Source organism: Manis javanica, chromosome 1, assembly GCF_040802235.1.
Source record: "Manis javanica isolate MJ-LG chromosome 1, MJ_LKY, whole genome shotgun sequence".
Classification (NCBI taxonomy): domain Eukaryota; kingdom Metazoa; phylum Chordata; class Mammalia; order Pholidota; family Manidae; genus Manis; species Manis javanica.
Window position 1 is genome coordinate 161,510,735 of NC_133156.1, and position 20,051 is coordinate 161,530,785.

The 20,051-nt window shown below is 37.2% G+C and overlaps 1 protein-coding gene across 4 annotated transcripts in view; it reads left to right on the forward strand.

The window, feature by feature from the left end:
- The window catches only part of AFF3 (ALF transcription elongation factor 3), a 519,828-nt gene that overhangs the window by 345,128 nt on the left and 154,649 nt on the right, over positions 1-20,051 (forward strand). For all 4 annotated transcript variants that reach the window (XM_037020011.2, XM_037020012.2, XM_073239775.1 and 1 more), the window contains one exon: positions 3,961-4,012. In XM_037020011.2, coding sequence (XP_036875906.1) covers positions 3,961-4,012 — 52 coding nt within the window. The remainder of the gene's footprint in view (positions 1-3,960; positions 4,013-20,051) is intronic.

The window sequence follows — 20,051 nt, forward strand, 5'->3', positions numbered from 1 at the left end:
AAACTATCAAGAAAAGACCAGGGAGTGATTAACCAAAAATTCCATTACTAGATAGCTGGTGGGAAAGAGCTGGAAGCACAGGAGATATCTGGGTGATTTCTTGGCAACACCCATTTTCTGGCCTGGAATGTGTTTTCACAGTTAACTCATTGGTTAAATTTTTAAAGCTGTATGTACACTTCCATATACATATGTATTCTTATACATGTAGAGTGCGTGCTCTATTTAACATTTTTTAGGAAAAGTGTAGCCTTTACTTGAGACAGATTAACCTGTGGCATGACGCAATACAAGAATGAGAATCCATTTGACTTAAACACTGGGAATACTTGCCTTCATTTGGGTTTAGTGGCATTCCCTTCTGTACAAGTCCAGTCCCACTACTTTGTTCTTTACTATTATTTATATTTGTCATAATTTTGTAAGTGCTGCTGTTGGTTTGTAATTTTTCTAATTGGCCTATAGGCAATTCCAAAAATTAAATCATTAATCAAGTTAATATTAATGAGGGTGGCTCATTAATAATTAATGACCAGAATATAAATATTTTAAATCTTGGCTATGTGGAAGGACAGGTATAGCTGTACAGTGTTGTATGGGACAGAGGGAGGGAAGGAAAACTGCGTAAGTTTCCTCATTTCACATAGTGTAAAAGAGATACATCAGAAGTTGATCCATCAAGAAATAGAAGATTAAATTTATTTAAATTCATAAATAACCACTTGGGGCACTAAAAGTATTAATAGAACTAAATAAAAGTTGTAAGGAATTGGGAGGTGGTAGTATATTAAATACTTCATCTCTCATCTTTCATATCACAAATCATTACACACTTTCTGAAATAAGTGTATTACTTAGCGTGATGGTTGAAGGGCTAACAAAACTTAAATCAAAAGCAAGCAGTCATTACCTTTTCTCTACTGTTCAAATTGTTTTACTGTGACCATGATTACTTTCATTACAAAGGAAAGTCGTAGTACAGCAAAACTTTCCTCTGCAGCAGATTACAGCCTAATGCAGATATAGTTTGATTTCCTTTTCAAAATCTTCTTCAGTCCCTCTCATAGCCATATCAATGGAGAGAGCAGCAGACATTTTACGTGTTTAGAGGACATGAATTAGGTATTGTTTATCTGTCTGCTTACCACACAGAGTGCCCCACATGTAAGTCCTTGGTACACTTATTGGATTCAAGATGTAGTGAACTGTTACTTTTTTAAAAGTGAATATTGGAGCCCTCCCACTGTTTCATACCTCAAATTGTACCTCCATCTCAGTGGTGAATGTCCCTTACTCGTCTTCTCTCACTGTGGCACAGGATTCTGTATGAGTGATAGGGCATCATGCAGAAGATATACACCAAGTAGGTATTATATGTCAGTACTGTACTGTGGAAGGCTCAGGTAGACAGGGACTGAGTGTCACATTGCAAGTTCACATTCAACATACATACATCCATGCATATCTGCTCTGCTGGGTAGCTGCTCCCTCCATCAATATGGCTGTGAGAGGGACTAGAGAAGATCTTGAAAAGGCCAGCACAAATTCAGCTGAAAGAACCAGGATAACCCCAAACAGTCTTTTCTGGTGGCTGCACGAAAATATCTCCTGTGCACCCAACTAAAAAAATTTTTAAATCTCTGGTTGTGAATTTTCTAGCCCACATTCATCATTTTCCTTTGGGGCCAGATAAAGAGACTGTGATTCTTAATGGCTTACACACTCAGACATCAAGTTAAGTTCAGGAATTGCATCACCTAAAATTTCAGGATACTTGGAAGAAATTTTGTGTTTTATTCTTTCTGAAGGACATAGTTTCAATCCCTGTCTTCATCCTGAGCTTACTTTTCCCCAGAAAAGTTAGTTCTTTACTGGCACTGAAGCTGCTGACAACACTCACTGTCAGACTGTCCATAAATGCCCTGTTTAGCCCTATCATATCCTTCCTATTCTGTTTTCCCTGTTGCCACAACAAAAGCGCTGCTAAGAGCAGAGATCATCAGCTCAGTTTCATCTCTGCTCTGACCTAGCCTGCGATTCCTGCAGCCCCCAGGTCCCATGTGCAATAAGGCCTGTGTCCTCTCAACCTGCGGGCTATTTGGCAGCAGTGTTGGTCAAGGTAAAACATATTTATTCAAACATCCAAACAATGTCTTCGTTTATATTACTAATTTCCTGGGATGGTTTTTTTTTGGACAGAAGTTGTTTGGAAATATTTACTGCTGCCTACCGCTGCTCAGCTTGCTGTTTTACACTCCTGATCATGACTGTGTGAGTGTAACTACTAGTGGCTAGAGGCTGGGAAAAGTAACCAGTCTCTACAAATGAGGGGGGAAAATATATATCAATAGGTTTGAGGAAAATTAAACCTCCACTTATGTCTGTCTTACCTAATGCAGGTGTTAACTTCTCTCTATTTTGGGATTCTGGCAGGAATTGTAATTAATCAGTGCAAGAGTGATTCTAAAAGGTACTAAATTAGGTTATTTTCCAGTACTAAAGCCAGTTGATGAGGCCTTGCAGGTCTCCTAAATAAGTATAACACAGAGTGGCCTAGAAGATAAATATAATAAAGAAGAATAAGCTTTAAAGCAAGTGTCTTAGTTTGCTGCCTCTATTTTTATTTCAGTGTGGATTCGTATGCATTGGGCTTTGTCTAATTCGTGTTTCTTATCAAGGCAGTTAAATAGACATGGAGACTTTTTAACAAACTGGCTGTCCTTGGTGGTTCTGGTACTGTGGAGCTACATTAGCACAGAGATACATCTGAGATAGATATGTGAACTCTGTATAACCGTGTCTCCTTTTTCTCACAACTGTTCAATCTCCTATAAGAAAAAGAGGAGAAATTGTAGGGTTTTGCTTTTGAGATTAGTTTGAATGCTGTCTTCAGAATGTGTTCATCATGTAATTGAGGGGTCATTCCTGAGATTAGCATGACCACAAGCTAATGCTGACAGCTGACAAAAGGGCTGGTACCGAGCATAGGCCAAAGGCCCGAAACAGTAGGCTGAGGGATTCTGGGAGATCTCCAGGCCCAGCCTGAAAGAGCAAAGCAAAGCAAGTTGCCACCATCGGGACCATTTCTTACAACCCACAATCTTCTCCTCCATCTTCTAGGTTCAGCACTGTGCACCACCATAACCACAGCTAACTCACTCACAGTCATGACCCTTCTCCCTCCATCTCCTAGCCTCAAGGAAATAAAAAGAATAGTTCTACAAAATGAGGATGCATGATGAAAACCATCAGTGATAAAGGATCTGAGAATTGCACTGTGTCTATTACTAGAGAATGTGCCCTTCAAAACTACAAAAAGTGAAGTGACTCCAGGCTCCCTAAATTAAAATCTGTTCAATCCTCCATGACCACAGACTGCAGAAACATTTCTTCAACTAGACCTTCAGATGATCAGGAAGAATTTCTGGTTTACATCTTACTCTGTGTTAATTCAGGGACCCCAGAACCTGCTGTCAGGGCTTTCAGTGGAGTGTACTTCTCGGGGATCTATGGTGCAATCCCAGGGTTCTGTAAATTCTCTCCTCCAAATTCTGATACAGCTTAATCTGGTTTGGCTTGTGTTCACAGAAGAGATCAAAGTTCAAAATGCCTTGCATTTAGATTGCTAATGTAGTTTATTTCCTTAAACTTTCTGTAAAATGAAGTGGAAGGAAAAAGATTCCATCTGTAAGATATTCATCTTTTGGCAAAGTCTCTACTCTGAGCCTTTGGTTGTTTGCAAACAGCTCCTCGGTACCTACTCACAGATCCATGCCTGGGCAATTACATTACAGCAGACGAAATTTTGCAAATCCAGTTCTCAGGCAATAAAAAGATGTTTTAAAAGCCTCCTGTACATTTTGAAAGATTGTTAATAGGAGCGTGGAAATATATTTAATCTCTTAAATCTGGAGGACAATAACACTCACATGTTGGTATTTTTTCTGCTTCCTTTTTAAGAGAAAGGTGACGCTGAGCCAGAGAGTCCAGACAATGGTACATCGAATACATCGTAAGTGTCTTTCCTGTTTCTATCTGAGATGACTGCTCTTTAATATGCCTCTAATATGAAACAGTGCAGGCATCTTGTAATGGCAGGACTACTAACGGAGAGAAGACTTTTGGTTCTCTTTCTTGTGATGATGTCTTTTTAAATGCTGTTGGTTGCAGCTGTGTTTTGAGGTCTTTCTTATGCTTTAGCACAGAGTCCTCTTAAACACGCACATGCTCCTCTTTATAAAATAGAAATGTAAAGAAATTTCAGGGTGTGCGTAGTGGTGGAGAAGGGAGACCAACCCTTTAGAAGGCACTTGGAGACTTTTAGCACTATCATAAAAAACTGCAGAACTTTTTGCGCATACTGGGAGATTATCTGTCCTTACACACCTAAGGGGTACCAATGTCATTTTAAAAGCCTGCCATCTCATGTGCATACAGTGAGACAACGAATTTGACCGGATCTGTACTGTTGGAACTCAACCAGGAGTTGGGAGGGGTGCAAGTTGTAGCACTCCAAAATCTCATGACTATAGACTATCTACGGTTAAAAGAACATATGGGATGTGAACAGATCCCAGAAATGGGCTGCTTTAATTTGTCTGATTGTTCAAGTACAGTTGGACAATATCCATCATATCATAGATAAATTTTCACAAATGCCTAGGGTGCCTAAATGGTTTTCTTGGCTTCACTGGAGATGGATGGTAATTATAGATTTGCTTTGTTTATGTCACCATATTCCAATTATGTTAATATGTGTGTGCAAATTAGTTAGTAGTTTAAAAGCTATACATACTTAAGGTACTCTACAAGAAGATATGTCAAAGAAATAATCAATCCTCCCATGTTTCCTTCCATATGCTACATCTATAGCTTTTCTTCTTCCTTCCTAATTACAACCCTTAAATAGAATTCGTGCCTCATATCGAATTTACCGAGTATCATAATTCCTCCAGGTGGTAAAGATACCTCGAGACAAGTGCTGGGCATAGAAGCCACAGGGCATAAATCTGCAAAGAAGTAAAAAGCTAACCTTTTCAAACAATATGGCTTCTCTCTCACTTACCAACTTTACATTTCCCCTGTATGGCACCCGGAAGATGACTGGTTAGCCAGAGACGGGTAAGATTCCTCAAGGGAGGAACAACCTAAGACAGGCACAGTCGCAGGGGGGCCATCAGGTGAGAATTTGGGGATCAACAGAGGTGAGGCTCAGAACCTCACCCCCCCTGCTTTGAGAGAAATCTTCTGCATCCGTGGATGTCTTGCTGCCCTTGTCTAGCCTGGATTAATACTTAGTCCATAGGCACACACCTGATCATCTACAGTTGCCCTCTTACAGCACTAAACTATGTTTTCTACCTTTATCTTGCATCTACCTACCACTTCAGCATTTTATTAAAAATAAAAATAATAATAATAATAGAGGGAGAAATGTGGGATCAACATATAAATCAAGTACAAAAATCAAATGAATATTCATATTTGACCTGATTGTTTATAGGTCATAATGCGTGATCAAAACCGAAAGTTTCTGTGATGAATGCCCTTGTACTATTCACCATGTAAGAATATATTCACTACGTAAGAATTCGTTCACCATGTAAGAACTTGTTCGTTATGCTTCAGAAGATTGGAGACTGACGAGAATTAGGCTTGAGATGGATTAATGATTGTACATTGAGCATTGACTCCCCTATACTGAATTTTATTGTTGTTAACAACCATTTGATCAATAAATATGAGAGATGCCCTCTCAAAAAAAAAAAAAAAAGCCTGCCATCTGCAACCTTACCTCTGAATAATGTGAAAAATGCAATTATAGGTATCTCTGGACTCTCAAGAGTTTATGCTTTGAATTAACAAATGTAGTCTTAAAAAGATAGGAAAAAGCACTTACGAAGCACGTGTTCCTCACTCTTTTGTCTTTTTCCTCTCAGTACTCGTTTTTCAAGTTCAATTTGACACCAAATTTATACACCAAAGTTTACATAAAATCAATTCATAAGCTAACAAATTATTTTAGCTCTGCAGGAATCATTAACAAGTTTGCCCTTAAAATCTTTATTTTGATCACTCTGAGAAGTGAAATATGTTTTCTTAATAAGACAACGTAGTTTACCTGTAGGTAGACCAGTGCTCTTATTACTAAGAATTTAAAATATTATTCATTAGAAATCAGTGTGTGATATAATATTATTGAGTATCTTATTTTGTCCAAGAGTTGTTTCTCAGTCTAGAAAGATCCTTTGGTTTGCATAGAATGGCTATATATTTCATTAAGGACATGATTATATTTGTGTCTTTCTTAAGGTATTGCCCTAAAAGATAAGTAGTTCAACTGTCATGATTTCTGATCACATAATGAATGTGACTTTTCTTAAATGATTAGACTCTTACTAATTTTTAAATTTTTGTGCTGCAAAATATAATGGGAAAGGGTTTTAATGCCACCTGGAGGCATTCTAGAGAACTGAAAAGAGTAGAACCATTTAAAAATGTGATTCTTTTGAGAAATATTTGAGTCTGAATAAGAATTTATGCAACTAGAATAGCAGCTATTTGGGAGTCAGTTTTATTTTGCATACATAATTTTATAAAGTGCTAATTATTATAGGAACATTTTTTCAAATTATCATTAACAAAATTGTTTGAAGACCAGACAAAGGAACATACAAAAATATGTTGGAAAGCCACTAACATCTTACATGTAATTTTATAAATTTTAAAATCGCATTCAAGAGACACCAATTTTTTTTCTTTTCTTTTCTTTCTAAGTTTTGTTTTTAATTTTATATTGATATCATTAATCTACAATTACATGAGGGTCGTTATGTTTACTAGACTCCCCCCATCACCAAGTCCCCCCCACATACCCCATTACAGTCTTTGTCCATCAGTGTAGTAAGATGCTATAGTAAGTCACTACTTGTCTTCTCTGTGTTGCACAGCCCTCCCCATGACCCCCCCTCATTATACATGCTAATCATAATGCCCCCTTTCTTTTTTCCACCCTTATCCCTCCCTTCCCACCCATCCTCCCCAGTCCCTTTCTCTTTGGTAATTGTTAGTCCATTCTTGGGTTCTGTGATTCTGCTGCTGTTTTGTTACTTCAGTTTTTTTCTTTGTTCTTTTACTCCACAAATGAGTGAAATCATTTAATACTTGTCTTACTCCACCTGGCTTATTTCACTGAGCATAATACCCTCTAGCTCCGTCCATGTTGTTGCAAATGGTAGGATTTGTTTTCTTCTTATGGCTGAATAATATTCCATTGTGTATATGTACCACATCTTTATCTATTCATCTACTGATGGACACTTAGGTTGCTCCTAATTCTTGGCTATTGTAAATAGTGCTGCAATAAACATAGGGGTGCATATGTCTTTTTGAAACTGTGCTGCTGCATTCTTAGGGTAAATTCCTAGGAGTGGAATTAATGGGTCAAATGGTGTTTCTATTTTGAGCTTTTTGAAGAACCTCCATACTGCTTTCCACAATGGTTGAACTAATTTACATTCCCACCAGCAGTGTAGGAGGGTTCCCCTTTCTCCACAACCTCGCCAACATTTGTTGTCTTTTGGATGGTGGCGATCCTTACTGGTGTGAGGTGATACCTCACTGTGGTTTTAATTTGCATTTCTCTGATGACTAGCGATGTGTAGCATCTTTTCATGTGCCTCTTGGCCATCTGAATTTCTTCTTTGGAGAACTGTCTGTTCAGCTCCTCTGACCATTTTTTGATTGGATTATTTGCTTTTTGTTTGTTGAGGTGTGTGAGCTCTTTATTTATTTTGGATGTCAACCCTTTATCGGATCTGTCATTTATGAATATATTCTCCCATACTATAGGATGCCTTTTTGTTCTGTTGGTGGTGTCCTTTTCTGTACAGAAGCTTTTCAGCTTAATATAGTCCCACTTGTTCATTTTTGCTTTTGTTTCCCTTGCCCGGGGAGATATGTTCATGAAGAAGTTGTTCATGTTTATGTCCAAGAGATTTTTGCCTATTGTTTTTTCTAAGAGTTTTATGGTTTCATGGATTACATTCAGGTCTTCGATCCATTTTGAATTTACTTTTGTGTATGGGTCTAGACAATGATCCAGTTTCAATCTCTTACATGTAGCTATCCAGTTTTGCCAACAGCAGCTGTTGAAGAGGCTGTCATTTCCCCATTGTATGTCCATGGCTCCTTTATTGTGTATTAATTGACCATATATGTTGGGGTTAATATCTGGACTCTCTATCCTGTTCCACTGGTATGTTGGTCTGTTCTTGTACCAGTATTAAATTGTCTTGATTACTATGACTTTGTACTAGAGCTTGAAGTTGGGAAGCGAGATCCTGCTGCTTTATTCTTCCTTCTCAGAATTGCTTTGGCTATTCGGGGTCTTTTGTGGTTCCATATGAATTTTAAAACTATTTGTTCCAGTTTGTTGAAGAATGCTGTTGGTATTTTGATAGGGATTGCATTGAATCTGTATATTGCTTTAGGCAGGTTGGCCATTTTGACAATACTAATTCTTCCTAGCCAAGAGCATGGGATGAGTTTCCATTTGTTTATGACCTCTTTAATTTATCTTAAGAGTGTCTTGTAGTTTTCAGAGTATAGGTCTTTCACTTCCTTGGTTAGGTTTATTCCTAGATATTTTATTCTTTTTGATGCAATTGTGAATGGAATTTTTTTCCTGATTTCTCTTTCTGCTAGTTCATCATTAGTGTATAGGAAAGCAACATATTTCTGTGTATTAATTTTGTATCCTGCAACTTTGCTGAATTCATATATTAGACCTACTAGTTTTGGAGTGGAGTCTTTAGGGTTTTTTATGTACAATATCATGTCATCTGCAAATAGTGACAGTTTGACTTCTTTACCAATCTGGATGCCTTGTATTTCTTTGTTTTGTCTGATTGCCGTGGCTAGGACCCAGGAGACACCAATTTTGTTAAGTTCTTCCTGTATGAATTTCTAAAAAGTTCATGCTCTATAAGAATTGGTTTGCATACCTCAGTACTTTATAAAAATACATATGTTGTCTGAGGAGTGACTTTTAAAACCTCTGGAGATTTGAGAATGGTGAAAGCTTGGCGCATCATCCCATGTATCTGTCTCTTTAAACACAGCAACTCCTTGGTCATCTGTCTCACATCCGGCCTCTTGAACTGGAAATAGCAGAACTAAAGTCTGCAGTTGCAAGAATCTCAAAAGTGGAGCATTCTGGATGTGTGCTTCTCAAAGAGCCCTCAACCAGCAGTTCTGTTATAGTTAGGCAAGAGGAGCAGCTTATTTTGAATAGAGTTAGGACTCAGAATGCCTGAGATTTGGCTAGTCCTTTATGTTCTTAGTGTGGTCCCTTATTGGGCTTTATTTAGGTAGGCAGGTGGGGCAGGGACAGTATCTTTATTTTATATACAGTGAGCCTAAGGATCAGAAAAGCCATTCAACTTAAGTGAAAAGAATTAGGACACAAATCTGCAGACATCTTGCTTTTCTGTCTGTTTTCCATACTAAGTGGCCAGTGGATCTTAGGAGACAAAGCAAAGCCATAAGTCAGAGTCAGGTAAGAAACTGGGATCAGTTATTTGTTAAAGGAAAGTGAATTAATTTGCTAGAGCTGCTGTAACAAAGTGCTACAGACAGAATGCCTTAAACAACAGAAATTTATTGTCTCATAATTCTGGAGACCAGAAATCTAAACCTGTCAGTAGGGTTGGTTTCTTCTGTGAAGGAAGGATCTGTTCAGGCCTTGTTCCTTGTTTGGCAAATGGCTGTCTTCTCTCTGCATTTCTTCACATCATCTGCCTTCTCTGTGTGTGTGTCTATGTCCAAATTACACATTAAAAAAAATAGTCAATTATATTGGATGAGAGCCCACCCTAATAACCTCATTTTAACTGTTTACCCCTGTAAAGACTCCATCTCCAAAAAAGGTCACATTCTGAGGTACTAAAGGTTAGGATGTCAATGCATGAATTTTGATAGGAAACCATTCAAACCATAACATTAAGGTTCAGAGCATTCAGAATGATTCAGAAATCAGTTCCGCAGAACCAGGAGTGTACAGATGCCAGAAGATGGGACAAGGAGAGAACCTAAGTAAAGCAGACCAAAAATTATGAGCTCCATGAGAGCAGAAGAGGTGAAGCAGAGCAAAGGAAACTGTAAATGATGTATATACAAGGTACTGGGAAGAATACCTCTTTCACATTCTTGGTTTGGTGGGACAAACACCTTCAGTAATGCCTATACATCCCTCTGTATAATTCCATGACTCTGTGAGTCATTTAAAGCCATCACATGGGTTTAAATTGTAGTATAATATTGGGAAACTCCAGACAGTTCATTTCCTAAAGAAGCATCTTCCTTGCTGGCCTCTTTTAAAAGCAGGAGATTAGCATTATTTATAGTGGCCAAGACATGGGAACAAAGTGTCCATTGATGGATGAATGGATAAGGAAAATGTGGCTTACACACACACACACACACACACACACACACACACACAATGGAATATTACTCGGCCATAAAAAAGAAAGAAATCCTGCCATTTTTGCCAGTGGATGTACCTAGTGGGCATTGTGCTAAATGAAATGTCAGAGAACTGCAGATACCATATGATCTCACGTATACATAGAATCTAAAAATAAAGCATAAATATAGAGAACGGATTGGTGGTTGCCCAAGGCAAGGATGAGGAGTGGGTGAAATGGGTGAAAGTGGTCAAAACATCTAGTTATAAAATATATAAGTCCTGGAGATATAATGTGCAGCATGGCAATTACAGTTAACATTACCGTACTGTGTATTTGAAAGTTGCTAAGAGAATAGATCTTAAAAAGTTTTCATCACAAGAGAAAAGATTTGTTAACTGTGTGCTGTGTTGGATGTTAACCAGATATTGTGATGATCATTTCACAATATATGTGCATATCAAATCATTATGTTGCATGCTTAAAATAAATAAGTAAACAAAAGCAGGAGTTTAATTATGATAAGCTTTAGACAGTCATTGCCTGGTAGGACAAAGTAGTCTAGATAACATCTGAGGATTTCTTCAGGATATATTATTTAATAACCTTATGAGTATTCATAAAGAAAAAGGTACAGTTTATTCTTAACACAAAAATAAATATAAAATTTCTGTGAGAGTTCCAGTTATGTCATTAATAAAAGAGCTTATACTGGATTAAATCTCCTGCAGAAAATTATAAACTCTGGAGAACATATTTTTAAATATTCGAAGGCATTAAAGGCTAGCTAAAAGAAAGCAGAAAATCTGGGAATTTGATCCTTGGAAGAAATAAATTGGACTGGGTGAGATCTGCATTTATGCAGCTTCTTCCTGAAGGGCATGACCCAGTCCACAAAAAGCAACTGAAATTCAAGGAGAAAGCCATAATCATATTAGCTGGAGGTATCAGAGGATGGAGGTCAGAGCTGTAAGGGTGGCTGGGATTTAAGGGGGGAAATTCCAGAAAGAAGGGAGCCGTAGAGAAGAGATCTCCAATTCTTTATATAGATTCCCCTCAATCCTTGGAGAATTCTTAAACTGCATATCTGTGGGGGATTATGCCAATGAGCCTAATGGAAAACAATAGCTAGAAAGAGCAGAGATTTCAACTGCTGCTTACTGTCTACAGTTACTGCCTGTAGAGTTTAGAATTTGAATTCCACTCAAGTTGTAGGAGCTCAGTAAACCCCTTGGGTTTTCTTTTGAAACCTCGGAAGGCCCATGCCTTAAAAATAAAGGATTCATCCTAAAACTAAAGGCAAAACCAAAAAGGATCATAACAAAATGTAACACTAAGCATCCAGGAGTTCAAGGTGATCAGCTAGTAATTTGTCAGACACAATAACAACAACAACGAAAAACATTGCTTAAAGGAAGAAAACAGACTCTAGGCATTTCTATAACAGCATTTACAAGAGTCATACCTAATGAAAAATTAAAGGATATGTGCAGAAATAGGAAAATATGATCCATAATCAAGAATAAAAGTAGCCACTATAATAGACCTTGAAGTGGCCTAGATGTTGGAAATTTCAGAAAAGAATTTTAAAGCAGCTATAAAAATACGTTGAAGGATGTAAAGGAAAAATGGTTGTAATGACTGAAAGAAGGGAAATCTTAGCAAGGAAATGGAAACTAGAAAGCAAAACCAAATGAAAACTCTGAATATTTGAAGTGAAAATATAACTAGATAGCTAGTAAGAATTATCTAACTAAAGAACAGTAAAAATAAAGGTTTTGAAACAATGAACAGAGCCTCAGTAAATTATAAAGTACTCAAATGTATATGTAATTGGAGTCCCAGAAGGAAAGGACAGAGGAAATAAACCAGAAAAAAGTTATTTGAAATAATAGCTAAAAGCTTCCCAAACTACGTGAAAACATTAGCTTATAAATATGAGAAGTTTAGCTAAGGCTGAGCAGAATATATACAAATAAAGCCACACCTTGAAACATAACTTATAGTAAAACTGATAAAAACTAAAGATAAAAATAAAATCTTGAAAGTCACCAGGGAAAAATGACAGAATATGTACAGGGAACAGTGATACAGTTAAAAGAATGATTGCCAACACAAACTACAGAGGCTAGAATACAATGTAAAAACATGTGTAAAGTGCTCAAAGACAAATGGAAAAAAAAAGATAAGGAACTATCAAGCCAGAATTCTAAATCTAGCAAAAAAAAGGAAGCCTTCAAATCAAAAGGTGAAATAAACATATTTTTGGATACCAAAATCTGAGATAATATGTTCCAGGAGGCCTGAAGAACTACAATAACTGGTAAAGGAAATTTGTCAGGCTGAAGGGTAATAATAGCAGATGTAAGCTCAGACCTACAAGAAGGAGGTATTCACAGGAAATAATAGATATAAGTGTTGTTAAATGTAAAAAATAAACTATTGTTATGTGGGATTTGTGATGTATATAGATGTAAAATATATGACCAAAAAAAAACAGAGCAAATTGAATTGCTCAGGTTCTTACATTTTGTGTTAAGTGGTATATTGTTAAATCTAAGCAGACTGTAGGTAAGCATGCATAATATAATACCTAGGAAAAAACACTAAAAACAAATACCTTAAAAAAGCATAGCTAAAAAGTCACTGGAAGAATTAAAATACCAAAAAATAGGTTAATACAAAATATGACAGGGAGGAAAGAATAGAAACAAAAAACAGAAGGTGTAAATAGAAAAATCATAAACCTAAACCCAGCCATATCAATAATTACATCAAGTGAAAATGAACTACAGACTTTAATTAAAAGGCAGTGGCTGTCAGACTGGCTATAAGGTCAAGACTACAAGATCGTCAATTTAAATACAAAACACAAATAGTTTAAAGCCAGAAGACAGAGAAGATAGATGTGTAAACCATAAGCAGAAGGAAGGTGGTGTGTCACTTTTAATATTGCCAAATAGACTTCAAGACAAAGGGTACTAGAAGATGTAAAAAGGATATTTCATCATGCTATAAAGGTCATTTAGTAAGAAAGAATATCAATCATAAATATGTACATATTTACTAACAGCTCTTCAAAATACATGAAACAATGACTGACAGGACTGTAATAATATTGTAGATATTTAACACCCCTTTCTTCAATAGTCAGTAGAGAAATTAAACAAAATATTAGCAAGTATGTAGAATATTTTAACATCATCAACCACTTTGATGTAATTGACACTTATAGAACTTCATATCCAACAAGTACAAGATATACACTCTTATCAAGCACACATGAAGAATTCACCAACATAGACCTTACTGTAAGGAATAAAAAGTATCAATAAATTTCATAGGATCAGTATCTTGTAGAGTATGTTCAATGATCACAGTTTTGTAAGTCAATGGCAATGAAATATCTAGAAAATCCTAATACTTAGAAGTTAAATAACAGTTGTAAATAGTCTTTGAGTTAAAGAATGAATCAAAAGAGAAATTAGAAAGTAATTTTAACTGAATGAAAATGAAAGTACAATTTCTGAAAATGTATAGGATTCACTAAAACAATAGCACAACAAAAAGGAAATGTATAGCTTTACATCCTTATATTAGAAAAGAACTGTTAAATATTAATAACTTAGATTTCCACTTTAAGAAGCTAGAAAAAGAATAAACTAAACCCAAGATAATTAGAAAGAAGTACATAATAAATGTAGAAAGATTAAGAAATAATAGAGAAAACTAGTGAAGTCAAAAATTGTTTCTTTTAAAAAGTAAATAAAATTAACAAAACACTCATGAAGTCGACTAATCAAGAAAAAAAAAGGGAAAATACAAATTACCAACATCAACAGTGATAAAAGGACATCATCGCATATCCTATGGAAATTTAAACAGTAATAACTGTATATTATGAACTGTGTCCTGCCAATTAATTTGACAACTTAGATGAAAGAGTCAAGTTCCTTGAAAAATTCAATTTACCATAAGAAGAATTAGAAATTGCCACAAGAAGAAATAGAAAATGTGAATACTATTAAAGAAATTGAATTTAGCAAGAGAATATAGCCAATAGTTCTGTCACATCTTTCTATGTTGATGGATAGTAACTGCACTAATTGGGGTGAGCATTTAATAGTGTATGTAACTGTTCAATCACTATGTTGTAGACTTGAGAGCAGTGTAATATTATATATCAACTATGCTTCAATTAAAAAATAATAATAAAGAAATAGAATTTGCAATCAAAACTTTTCCACAAAGAAAATTTCTCTAGGGCCAGATGGTTTCACTGGTAAATTCCATCAAAATTTAAGTAAGAAGTGCTATACCAATGAAACATCAAGAAATGAACTACCAATTTTACACAAACTCCTTCAGAAAGAAGAGAAAAACTACCCAGTTCATTATAAAACACCAGTATTACCCTGATACCAAACTCTGACATAAACATTATAAGAAAAGAACATTATAATCCAACATCCCTCATAATCATTACAAAATTCCTTATAAAATATTAGCATGTATAATCAAGTCATATATGAAAAGAATATCATTCATTTTGACTAAATGGGGTTTATTGCCATTTATGGTTGCTTTAATATTAGAAAAATTAATGTAATCCAACATATTAATAGAATAAAGGAGAAAAACCATATGATTCTCTAAATAAATGGAGAGAAAACATTTGACATAATTTAACACCCATTCATGATTTTAAAAACTCTCAGCAAACTAGAACAAAAAGGGAAAATATTCAATCTGATAAAGAACATATACTAAAAACCTACTGCTAACATCATAATTAAAGGTCAAACACCAAAGACTCTCCTCCTAAGATCAGGAACATACCAATGATGTCTGCACTTATCTCTTCTATTCACCATTGCAGTGGAGGTTCTAGTCAGTGCAATAAGGCAAGAAAAGGGAATAACACGCATAAAGACTGAAAATAATGATTGTTTATAAAGAAAATCCTAAGAGATCTAATAGCTCAATAAAGTTAATTTAGCAAGGTCAATACACAAAAATCTGTGTATTTCTATTAGCAATAAACAAACTGGTTTGCAGATGGCCATCTATACACTGTGTCTTCACATGGTGGAGAGTAAAAAGAGGAAGCAAGCTCTCTCATGTCTCCTTTTAAAGGCATTAATCCCATTCTTGAGAGTTCTGACCTCATGACCTAATCACCCCTTAACGCCTCCCTCAATACCATTGCATTGGGGGGTAGAATTTCAACATGAATTTTTGGGGACACAACATTCAGTCTGTGACAGTATTCATTAAAAATTTCTTATGCCCTTTGTAGAGCTATTAGAAAATGTTAAATATGGAGGGAAAAATATACACAGAAACAATTTTGTGCTAAACATATAAAGAAATCTATCATTTATGCATGTGCATTTAATAAGTTGCACAACTGATCATATAATCGGTTCTGGAAGTTGAAAGATCAAAGTCAATTTGAGAACTGTTACTGAAAGATGTTCTTTTTTTCAGAAATTTGAAACCTTCCTGATATTTATTTTGGCCATAGCAATCTGTGTCTAAAATGATGAACTGTAGCTGTTCTTCTAGTCTATGAGGTGTTTGTCTCCAGAGACTTCCTTTCTATATCTGTTTAAGTAATTTGCCAGGATTCTGTCTGCTAAGAAAATGAGAAACCTAGTATACAGCCTTTGCCTAGAAAAAATTGGCTAGATCCTGTTTCTCTGACTCTTAGACACGAAAAATAAAAACATAAAATAGAAAGGGGCTTTAGGGCTCCACAGATTCCCTCATTATTCAGATGAGCAAGGTAGACAAGGCCTTGGAGAGGTGTGGCTTATCCAGTGAGGAGGGAGACCTTGACCCAGCGCTCAGGCACAATGAAGTCCCGCTGGGGCTGGGCAACCAGTGCTGAAGAAGAGGTGTGAGTAGGCTGCCAGTTTCACCCAAGAGGAAAATTAGACATTGCTGTCCTATTGGTTGTACTAAGATTAAGACACTAAAAGAACCCAAGAATATAATTGGGAATTATGCCATCACAGAAGACTGCAAACCTTATCTTCTTGTTCTCACCCCAGGCTGGAAGGCCCATGGCCCCAGAGGTCATACAAGAGAATTCTTTGACAAAACTAGGGGGCTGTTCCCCTGACCTCTGTGTGTTTCCCCAGAGGCTCACCCTTGCTCTTTGCTTTACACCCAGGCACCATCCAAACATACTTCTACTCTGGTGTTATTGAGGTCAGAGTTTCTCAGACTTTCTCTTATAATAATTTTTTTTTCATTTTAATTGTGATGAAATACATGTAACATAAAGTTTACCATCTTAATCACTTTAAAGTGTGCAGCTCAGTGGCACTAAGTACATTCACGCTGCTGGGCTACCATCACCACTGTTTATCCCCAGAATTCTGTTTGTCTCCCCAAACTGGAAGTCTGTGCCCACTAATATGCCAAATTAACAAATTGCCATAGCCAATAACCTGTCCCCTTCCTGTGGCCTCTGGCAACCACAATTCTACTCTTCTGTTTCTATGAACTTGATTATGCCAGATGCCTCTCATAAGTGGAATCATATAGTATTTGACCTTTTGTATTGGCTAACTTCACTTAGCACAATTCCTTCAAGATTCATCTGTGTTGTAGCATGCATCAGAATTTCCTTCCTTTTTAAAGCTAAATAGTATTCCATTCTGTGGATATATTTTGTTTATCCATTCATCCACCAGTGGACACTGGATTGCTTTGACCTTTTGGCTGTTGTGAATAATGCTGCTTATGAACAAGGGTGTACAAGTACAGTTTCTGCTTTCAGTGAGGATATACACCCATCTCAAATGTTTTGAACACAACCTACAAAGTCAGAAACACATTTTACATCATATCCTATGAGAGTGTATGTACTGAAACAAAAGTGTCCCAAAACATTACTTACCATTGCTCTGACATTTGCTGTTCTTATTTAATATTTTTAAATGCAGCTCAAACTACACAAACTCACTTTTGCCAGCCAGTGTTCACAAAGCACCGTCTAGGTTACTGACCCACTGAAACAGGCTATACCAGAGGAGCGAAGAAGGAGGAGGAAATGCTGTTACTGTACCTGCCATGTTCCTGCTTAGTCAATCCCCTTGTGTAAACTATGCACTCTTCCCAGTGGCCTCAAAAGGGAGTTCTTCTTTGTCCATCTTAGAGATGAGAAAACCAAAGCCCAAGAGGGTAAGAAGCTTGTCCAAGGATTTGCAGTGAGCCTGTTCCCACTCAGAACAGCCCGGGGCCCTCCCTCCAGCCCACAAGGCCAGAATGGCACCAGTTTACAGGGCACCGGCAGTACTCTCCTAGGAGAGCCCACAAACATTCTAATGGTGTCGAGGAAGGCTTTAACCCAAAGGACTGACAACTCAGAAAATGTGGTAGCCCACTCACAGACTCACAAAGTAGGTAGTTGGGGTGTATGTCAGGCAAGAGGGGGGCATTTTTCATTAGACCACGTGAACAATTGCTTCCTTCACTTAATGATTGAAGTGGACACAGTCTCTAGAATTGAGTTTGGCACCTTTGTAATGGGCTTTTCCAGTCCACAGAGACATTAATTAGTAAACTTTAGCTTCTCTGTATTCACTGTGGCTTTAGCAGACGGCTGCATTTTTTGGAGGAGTTACTCAGGCTGTGAGAGAGTGTGGTAAATCATTAAATATTGCCATATTGATTAATTTTCGTATTTGTTGATTGCAGTGGTAAATCAATAAATATTGCCTGGCATTAACAGACTGATTATGTTTCTTCCAAATGTTTTCTTTCATAAAGCTTTTTCATGCTCTTCTACTGAAGCCGTGCCCAAATTTAGAGCATAACACTTAATAAAAAATTATTAGTATGGATAAATGAAGAATACAGAATAACACAAAGGATGGTTGGAATATACATGCTGTGCATTTGGTGTATCTTCTTTCAGAAATAGGATTAGCTAAATTTGTTCTTTCTCTTCTGCAGATTTCAATTAAAATGTAAACCTCCAAAATGCAGAGCTTTATCTTTATAGGCTGAATTCTTCCTTCCCCCTTGCCCCCAGATCATGAATTCTCTTTGCACCCTCATGCTCTAAACTGATGCCTTCTCAGGCAGCCTGGTGCCATTCGAGACTGCCCATGCACTAAATGCCTGTTTTGTGGTAGACACTCTGCTGGACCTGCCGTCTTATTTAATTCCCACAACAATCCGATGAGGTGCATTATTACATTATTACATCTCCTATGGCAGAACAGAAAATTGAGGTCTCAGAGATGTAAGCTGGCTCATGAAGCTTTCATAGTCACAGTGGCAGGGCCTGATTCTGGCTGGTTGGCCAGCTCCAGACTCACTTGGAGGCACTGCTTAGGCCTGTGGCCTGTGCAAAAGGCACATGAAGAGCTTTTAAGAAAGAAATCTTGCTTCTGAACAAAGGGCTTGTATTTCCCTAAAAGCCTTTAATATCTGCCCTCTTTCTGTATTGTCAAGAAAACTATGTCCCAAAGAGCCTATAAAGAGACTTGGGGGAGGAGGTGGGAGGAAACCTGGCTACAGGTGATAGTGGAGGTGGTGTTTCTGCACAGGGATGGAGGCCTGCAGATAGCAGAGGCTGGCGTCTGGAATTCATCTGGCAGCCCAAGTAGTTGGCAGAAGCGAAAGGACAGCTTCCCAGCACTGGCCCACCCGCTCCCCTCAGAGGGCCTTCTGCTGTTGGCAGAGCGCCTTTGCCAGAGCAGCACTCACATTATCCCACCATGGCACGCAAAGTATTTAAGTTCTACCACAGAGAATTTCTCCCCACTTTGAGCTTCTTAAGTGTCAGAAACATACAGGAAGACAAGGAATGTAGGGACAATGGGCAGGCAGTCCCGCTTTCACATATATGCACACACTCAGCCATCTAGATGGAAAAGGCCATTCCTCCTTAAAAATGAAGACTCCACAGGATTGCAAGCATTTCTTTAGCATCCCTGTATTTTGCTTAGGAGGTAACAAATACTGAAGGCTAACTGTATGCCAGACTGTGTATAAACACTTCATAAAAATAGGGTAAGTATATAACAAAATAGTCCTGCAGGGACAAAAGATGTAAACTGAATCAGGAGCACCCTATAAATGGATCAAGTTTTTGAATCCTCAATAACTCAAAAAAGTAGATGCTATTAGAATCACCATTATAGGCAAAGAAACCGAGGCTCAGAGAGCTCACAATGGGTGCATGGTCAAGCCAGGATGTTATGCCAGAGGCGTCTGACTTGAAAGAGCTCTTTCTTTGACACAGCCTCCACTACAGACACCTGAACTGTGCCATTGGGTAGATCTAGCCCTTCCGGATTCCACTGCTGGTTCAAAACACAAATAAATGAAGTTCAAAGTGGCCAGATGGCCGGAAACCCAGTGACTGGGGACTATTTCTTTTGAAAGTTTACTTAACACTAAAGCTAGAGAATTGAGTTGGATTAATTGGCTTGTAAGGATAAGGGAGTTTTGGGAGTTTCATTTGCTTTTGGTATTTGGGAGAGTAGAGAATAATAAGCAGGGGAAGACAGGAAAAACAACCAATAGTTGTGTAGAACTGTTAACCACATAGCTTCACTT